At 56.2% G+C, this 8,843-nt stretch overlaps 1 gene segment (V, D, J or C); it reads right to left on the minus strand.

Annotated features, from left to right (window-relative positions):
• Positions 1-1,830: 1,830 nt before the first annotated feature.
• On the minus strand, positions 1,831-4,236 carry LOC127195298 (Ig gamma-2A chain C region, A allele-like). The segment is given in 4 exon segments: positions 1,831-2,153; positions 2,280-2,609; positions 3,150-3,440; positions 4,221-4,236. Coding segments are annotated over 4 exon segments (960 nt in total).
• Between the last annotated feature and the right edge of the window lie 4,607 nt (positions 4,237-8,843).

The following is an 8,843-nucleotide window of genomic DNA, read 5'->3' on the forward strand; positions in this document are numbered from 1 at the left end:
ATACAAGTAGGAGACGGGGAATGGCAAGCGGCCAGAGTGGGGACATTGTGGGGCTGAGATTGGGATGGTATGAGGATCACTCGAAGGTTACATTGGGTCATGGTGAAGCTAATGGGGACTTCCAGGGGGCAGTGTAGTCATTAGCATGGGACCATAAGGGACATCATGAAAGGTAGTGTGGAAGACAAGGAGGCTTCATAAGATAGTATAGGATAACACAGCCATGTGGGTCAGCTCAGGGAGTGGTGGACAGCAAGGGGACATCACACTGTATCAGGGGAGGACTGTGAAGGCATCATGGGGTCAACACAGAGCATCATAGTTGAGGAGACGGTGGGGCAGACCTTGAAGAGTGTGACCGTGGCGCTGTAGCACACGCTGAGCAGGAAGAGGGTGATGAAGATGGTGATGGTCGTCCAGAGCCCGTCCAGCTCCCCGTCCTGGGCCTTAGCACAGATCTCATCCAGTTCCATGTCTGGACAGAAATGGGGGGGGGGGAAAGTCAGTGTTTGTATCAACAAGGTGGGGCTAGAACAATTCCCTGTGTGGCAGGTGGGGCTGCCTGGAGGCCCAGGAGAAAGTGTCTGCTGGGCTGAGCTGGCAGACCCTCTCTGGGGCGAATTTCCCACTATTTTCCCTCTGAGACATCAGTATAATTGCCCTCAGCTGCCTCAGATCAGAGCTTGAGATTTGCTAGACACACTGGACCCGACAGTGGCCTGGATGGTGCAATGGCCTTATCTGCCTCACCCTTCATTCCTTCCGTGCAGGAGGAAGTGGTTGGGCAACAGCGCCTGTGACCCCAGTGGGCAGTGGCTATGCGGCACACCTAATATTTTGCCTGTCCCCTGGTCACCAGCAGAGCCTGTGCCTGGCCATGTCTGGATTTCAGAAAATTGCACAGTGTGCAGTAATGCAGACCATTATGGCTACTGGTTGTGTAATGGAGCATGGCCCCAAGGTACCAGAGACAATTGTGGCTTCAGAGAACTTGTATGGACCACAGGATGCAGGTGTGCTCAGAAGAGGAGAGCTGTGTCTGAATGCACTGGCACAAATGTGGACATTAAGGTGGTGGTTGGGGGTGTCCTGATAACGTTGCTGGGTGTATGTGCAGGGCACAGTGTGTTAGGTGTGTGTGTGTATACATGTGCTATATGGGTTGGGTAATGTTCAGCCGAGTGGTTTTAATGGGTCAGGATTCAGCATGTATGTGGGTATCTAGTAGTTGCCCCCCCCTTTCAGGCAGAAAAAGCCCTGTGCCTCAGTGTCTTGTGGCACAGGAGTGAGTGTGCAGTGGGTGGGTCTCCATGGGTATGCAGACCTATCCTGTGCAAAGCTGTCTGAGTTGAATACAGAGATGGCAAGGGTCCCTGGCATGACAATGGCCATGTGTGCCTCTCCAGTGTGCTCAGAGAAACCTCTAGGAAGGGAGGTGAGTCAGGGGTGCAAGAGTAGACTGAGGGAGGTAGGGTTTGTGTGTCTGCTTTTGACCTTGGGTGTTTCCTAGGTGTATCTGCCTGGCGGCTGCTGGCTAGTAAAAGAACAAGGAAAAGAGACTGCATAAGGCTATGCCCCCACTTTCCAGGTTGGGAAGATTCACCAGCTCTGGGTCTGGCAGTGCAGAAACCTCATTCTCTTCCCAAAGACAACTCAGGGCTCAGACCCTGGCCAGACCTCACAGTGCATGACCTAGCCTTTATACCCCGGAAAGAACCAGGACAGTCTCAGAGGGTTTCAGGGAAGTGCTGGGTGCTTTATTTACACAGGGGAAGGATTGAGATGGGTGTCAGTGTCCCTTAGGACTTGAGAAGTTTCTGGGTGCTGAGCTCATTTACCCAGAGACCGGGAGATGGTCTTCGTCATGTGGTGATTGTGCAGCGCCTCGTGCGACACAGAGCAGCTGTAGGTGTTTCCTTGGTCCCACCCGGTCTTTTCCACATTGAGCTTGCTGTACAGGAAGTAAGAACCGTCGGTGTCCAAGACAGGTGGGGTGTTCTTGTAGTTCTTCTCTTGTTTCCCATTGCTCTCCCACTCCACATCGATGTCCTCAGGGTAGAAGCCCATGATAAGGCAGGTTATAGTGAGGCTTCTCTTGTTCATCTGCTCCGCGGGTGGAGGAAAGATATGTACCTGTGGTGCTTGGGCTCGCCCTATGGGGTTAGAAGTAGACACAGAGGTCATTGCTACCATGGAGGGCTGTCCACACAAGTGTTCACTCTTATGTCCACCACACCCTTCCCAACACCCCCTCCCCCCAGTCTTCCTGTAGCTCCCACCTTTGGGTTTTGAGATGGTTCTCTCAATGGGGCCTGGGAGGGCTTTGTTGTTGACTTTGCATTTGAACTCCTTGCCCGACATCCAGTCCTGGTGCTTGATGGGGAGGGTACTGACCACACGGAGGGTACTGTTGTACTGTTCCTCTTGGGTCTGTGTCTGAGCTGTTTGTACTTCTGTATTGCCCACAAACCATCTGAACTGGACATCTGGGTCATCCTCGCTCACGTCCACCACCACGCATGTGATCTTGGGGACCAGGGACATCATGAGTGCATCCTTGGGCTTTGGGGGGAAGATGAAGACAGATGGTCCGCCCAAGAGATCAGGAGCTGATGAGGAGAGATGGAGATGGGTCAGTACCTGGCTCACCCTCCAGTTCAGGGATGCTTATAGCACTTGCCACCCTCCTGGGTCTGAGACACAGATGTAGCGACTTACTTGGACACTTGGGACATTCATCACACTTTGGAGGACATGTTTCACATGGTTCAACAGGTGGTGATGGACCAGTGCTTCTGGGCTCTGTAGAGAGAAGGCTGGATGTTACTGGGGTTTGAAGCAGAGAAGGCACTGAACCTGGGAGGGGAGAGTTTGTTCCTTGTATGGGCTTATGTTAGGCTGCTCATGGGAATGATCCTTGGCAGGTTGACACCTGAAGGACATGGCCATCTATCACAGAAGATCATCTTTTGGGGTATGTGGTCATAGGCAGAGGCCTCCAAGAGGGAGACAGAAACAGGATCTCCTGCTGTCCTGAGCTGAGGTCCCCTCCCTCCCTGGTGATGGCTGCCCAGCCTGGTTGGTCTAGGTAGGTGAAGGGCTTAAGCCCCACTTCTAGTGAACTACTCCTCCCCTGGTTGTCCTCTCACCAATTGGCTTGTCCACCTTGGTGCTGCTGGCCCGGTGGTCTACGTTGCAGGTGACTGTCTGGCTGGGCCAGGTGCTGGAAGGTACAGTCACTGAGCTGCTGAGGGAATAGAGGCCAGACTGCAGGACGGACGGGAAGATGTGTACACCGCTGGTCAGAGTTCCGGAGTTCCAGGTTACAGTTGCTGGCTCAGGGAAAAAGCCCTTGACCAGGCATCCCAGGGTCACTGTGGAGCCAGTGGTGCCATCACAGCCAGGGGCCAATGGGTAGACATGTGGGGCTGTTGTTTTGGCTGCAAGAGAGAAGAATGTGTGAGCTTGTCTGACATGGGTAGGCTGAGATATTTGGAGAGGCTCCAGATATAGCTTTGCTCTGAGGACTGTGTCTTCTCAAGTTACTCTGAGACAAGTGGAATCAGCAGCTTCAACCTCTAGACCCTCGACCCAGACCTTAAAACTTTTAAAAGCAGATATTTTATTTTATGTTTATGAGTACGTGTACTGTGTGTGTGCCTGTGGATATTAGAAGATGGTGCTGGATAATCCGTAACAGGAGTTACAGATGGTGACCAGCTGCCACATGGGTACTGGGAACTGAATTTGGGTCCTCTGGAAGAGCAGCAAATGCTCTTAACTGCGGAGCCATCTCTCCAGCCCCATGAGCCCTGAGTTTTCAGTGAAAAAGCCCTCTGGGAGCCCCTCTTCAATCTACTACTCTATGCAAGCCTTGGCTCCTAAATCTGTAGGCCCCTATCCGTGACTTTAGGCCTCCTCGGATCTTCTCCTCTGTCTTCTGAGTATCACCACCAACCTGTACTCTACACCTTCTGAGTGTGGACTGGCCATTACTCTGCTTCTCGCTCTATGCAGCCCAGGCCTCCTGATGAGGTCAGCCACCTTCTTCCTCCTATCTAATTCTTTACAATACTCTTGGGGGTGAGGGGTGGGGGTGGGGCGGCTCCCTGACATCCATTGCTAGTGTTGCCAGGCCTCAGAAAAGTCCCTTTCTCTTTCCAACAGTCCTTGATGTTAGAGTGTATGCCTCATTTTTCAGGAAGACACCTCATACTCACAAGACTCCAACGCCATATAGCTAGTTGGCCTGTTTCCCTTACTCCCAGCACCCCTGTAGCTGCTTGGCTGGGCCCTTCATACCCCTATCTTCTCCAACTCCCCTGTAGCTACATGGTCTGGTTTCTTACACTCCTACTACCCCTATTTCCCCTTAATTGCTCTCCTTGGTCCCCAGAGCTACAGGGGTTTTTCTGGGTTCCAGCACTCTCTCCCATCTGTTCCAGAGCCCTTGTAACTCTACTATGGTCTTAGGGTTGCTCTGGGACCCTAACTTTGATACCTATCACAACCCTGTACAAATGCCCAGCCTGCCCCTCACTCGTGTTTGCCCAAGCTTTTCCTGGTCCTTGAACTCTTGGGTATCCTTGGACCACCATCAGCCCCAACTGCTCCAGACTCTGTAGCTTCTCAGCCCAGCACCCCCGCTCCCCCCCGCCCGCGTACTTCTGTCATCTCTAGATCTCCTGTTGCTGCTCTACTGGGTCCCTCATACTCCTACTAGCCCCAAGCTCCCCAAAACTCTTGACTTAGCTCTACAGCACCCACTACTTCTGGTTCCTCTGATACAGACTTGCCCTAGTTCTCTCGAAGCTGCTCAGCCTAACTCCCTTCTCCCATAAACCCTAGCTTTCCTGTAGCTGTTTGGCATGCTATCCCACACTTCCACCTGCTTCAGCCCCACCACAGCTACTGGATCTGGTCCCTCAAACTCCCCCCCTCCCCCGCTTCGGCTTTCCCACAGCTTCTCAGTATGCTTGCCTTCATGTCACAGTTTCCCTGTAGCTGGCTCACACCCACACCTACTGCAGCTCCCCCAAAGCTGCTGGGTCTGGTCCCTCACACCCCCACCTGCTGCAGCTCTCCCATAGTTGCTAGGACTGGTGTCTAACACTCCTATCTTCCGAGCTCCCTCATAGCTCGGTCTGGTCATTCAATTTCATATTATCCCCAGCTCTTTCATAGTTGCTGGGTCTGGCTGCTCACAACGTAACCTGCCCTACTTGTACCATAGCTTGTACCATGGTCACCTATACTTCAAAGCTTTCCCAGAGATGTTGAGCCTCGTCCCTAACACTCTAACATGACCCAGCTCCTTGTAGCTGTTAGGTCTGGTCCCTTTCACTGCCATCTATTCCAGATCCCCCATAGCTGCTAGGACTTTTCCCTCACACCTCTATCTGCCTCAGCTCTCCCTTAACTACTGGGTCTCATCTCTCACACACACACCTGCCTCAGCTCCCCCATAGCTGCTGGGTCTGGTCCCTCACACACACACACCTGCCTCAGCTCCCCCATAGCTCCTGGGTCTGGTCCCTCACACACACACCTGCCTCAGTTCCCCCATAGCTGCTGGGTCTGGTCCCTCACACACACACCTGCCTCAGCTCCCCCATGGCTGCTGGGTCTGGTCACACACACACACACAGCTGCCTCAGCTCCCCCATAGCTGCTGGGTCTGGTCCCTCACACCCACACCTGCCCCAGCTTCCCCATGGCTGCTGAATCTGGTCCCTCAATCTCACACCTGCCCCAGCTGTTCCATAACAGCTGGGTCTGGTCTGTCAACCCCACACCTGCCCCAGCTGCCCCATAGCTGCTGGGTCTGGTCCTCACACCCATACCTGCCCAGCTGCCCCATAGCTGCTGGGTCTGGTCCCTCAACCCCACACCTGCCTCAGCTCCCCCATAGCTGCTGGGTCTGGTTCCTCACACCCACACCTGCCCCAGCTGCCCCATAGCTGCTGGGTCTGGTCCCTCACACACACACACCTGCCTCAGCTCCCCCATAGCTGCTGGGTCTGGTCCCTCAACCCCACACCTGCCTCAGCTCCCCCATAGCTGCTGGGTCTGGTCCCTCAATCTCACACCTGCCCCAGCTGTCCCATAACAGCTGGGTCTGGTCTGTTAACCCCACACCTGCCCCAGCTGTCCCACAGCTGCTGGGTCTGGTCCCTCACACCCATACCTGCCCCAGCTGCCCCGTAGCTCCTGGGTCTGGTCCCTCACACACACACCTGCCTCAGCTCCCCCATAGCTGCTGGGTCTGGTCACACACACACACACACACACACACACACCTGCCTCAGCTCCCCCATAGCTGCTGGGTCTGGTCCCTCACACCCACACCTGCCCCAGCTCCCCCATAGCTGCTGAATCTGGTCCCTCAATCTCACACCTGCCCCAGCTGTTCCATAACAGCTGGGTCTGGTCTGTCAACCCCACACCTGCCCCAGCTGCCCCATAGCTGCTGGGTCTGGTCCCTCACACCCATACCTGCCCCAGCTGCCCCATAGCTGCTGGGTCTGGTCCCTCAACCCCACACCTGCCTCAGCTCCCCCATAGCTGCTGGGTCTGGTTCCTCACACCCATACCTGCCCCAGCTGCCCCATAGCTGCTGGGTCTGGTCCCTCACACACACACACCTGCCTCAGCTCCCCCATAGCTGCTGGGTCTGGTCCCTCACCCCCACACCTGCCTCAGCTCCCCCATAGCTGCTGGGTCTGGTCCCTCAATCTCACACCTGCCCCAGCTGTCCCATAACAGCTGGGTCTGGTCTGTTAACCCCACACCTGCCCCAGCTGTCCCACAGCTGCTGGGTCTGGTCCCTCACACCCATACCTGCCCCAGCTGCCCCGTAGCTCCTGGGTCTGGTCCCTCACACACACACCTGCCTCAGCTCCCCCATAGCTGCTGGGTCTGGTCCCTCACACCCACACCTGCCCCAGCTCCCCCATAGCTGCTGAATCTGGTCCCTCAATCTCACACCTGCCCCAGCTGTTCCATAACAGCTGGGTCTGGTCTGTCAACCCCACACCTGCCCCAGCTGCCCCATAGCTCCCGGGTCTGGTCCCTCAACCCCACACCTGCCTCAGCTCCCCCATAGCTGCTGGGTCTGGTTCCTCACACTCATACCTGCCCCAGCTGCCCCATATCTGCTGGGTCCGGTCCCTCACACACACACACCTGCCTCAGCTCCCCCATAGCTCCTGGGTCTGGTCCCTCACCCCCACACCTGCCTCAGCTCCCCCATAGCTGCTGGGTCTGGTCCCTCAATCTCACACCTGCCCCAACTCCCGCATAGCTGCTGGGTCTGGTCCCTCAACCCCACACCTGCCTCAGCTCCCCCATAGCTGCTGGGTCTGGTCCCACACCCACACCTGCCCCAACTCCCCCATAGCTGCTGGGTCTGGTCCCTCACACCCATACCTGCCCCAGCTGCCCCGTAGCTCCTGGGTCTGGTCCCTCACACACACACACCTGCCTCAGCTCCCCCATAGCTCCTGGGTCTGGTCCCTCACACACACACACCTGCCTCAGCTCCCCCATAGCTGCTGGGTCTGGTCCCTCACACACACACCTGCCTCAGCTCCCCCATAGCTGCTGGGTCTGGTCCCTCACACCCCACACCTGCCCCAGCTCCCGCATAGCTGCCTGGGTCTGGTCCCCTCACACCACACACACCTGCCTCAGCTCCCCCCAAGCTGCTGGGTCTGGTCCCTCACACCCACACCTGCCTCAGCTCCCCCATAGCTGCTGAATCTGGTCCCTCAATCTCACACCTGCCCCAGCTGTTCCATAACAGCTGGGTCTGGTCTGTCAACCCCACACCTGCCCCAGCTGCCCCATAGCTCCTGGGTCTGGTCCCTCATACCCATCCCTGCCCCAGCTGCCCCATAGCTGCTGGGTCTGGTCCCTCACACACACACACCTGCCTCAGATCCCCCATAGCTGCTGGGTCTGGTCTCTCACACACACACTTGCCTCAGCTCCCCCATAGCTGCTGGGTCTGGTCCCACACACACACACACCTGCCTCAGCTCCCCCATAGCTGCTGGGTCTGGTCCCTCACACCCACACCTGCCCCAGCTCCCCCATAGCTGCTAGGACTTTTCCCTCAACCCCACACCTGCCCCAGCTCCCCCATAGCTGCTGGGTCTGGTCTCTCACACCCACACCTGCCTCAGCTCCCCCATAGCTGCTGGGTCTTGGCTCCACCGTTCCTGGGGCTACCTTGACTCCTCTCCTGTTTCTTACATCCTACAATTGCTCACGTTACCGGTAGTAGTTTGGCCTGATCTCCTCTCTTCTCTCATGGCCTCCAGCTCTTTTCCAGCTGTGTGGTACCCTATATTCTCACTTGCTCCAGCTCCCCCATAACTGCTGGGTTTGGTTCTTCACAATGCAACCTGTTCCATTCTCTATTGCTGCTCTGCCTGGCCTGCACTGCTTCTGGGGCTACACTGTCCCCATTCTACCTTCCCCTGGCTCCCTGTACCCCTGTAGCTGCTCAGCCTGGTACCGTACTCCTCCACCTACTCCAACCTTCCACAGCTGCTGGGCCTGGCTCCCATTCTCCTACCAGTTCTATTTTCTTCACGGCTCATGGATTGTCACAGTAGGTGCTCAGCCTCCCGACTCCTACCTGCTCTGAACATCCTGTGAAGCTTTTCCTGGTCCTCGCAGCTGCCCCGGATAGCTATGGACCTCAGCTACCACAGCCCCTTGCCCTCCTCCATAGCTCCTTAGCTTGGTTTCCATGCCTCCAGCAGCTCTAGCTTACCTAGAGCTGTTTGGCTTGGTTCTCCTGAGTCTCACCAGTCCCTAATCCTCCATAGCTGCTC

This window comes from Acomys russatus, chromosome 1 (assembly GCF_903995435.1).
Source record: "Acomys russatus chromosome 1, mAcoRus1.1, whole genome shotgun sequence".
Taxonomy (NCBI): domain Eukaryota; kingdom Metazoa; phylum Chordata; class Mammalia; order Rodentia; family Muridae; genus Acomys; species Acomys russatus.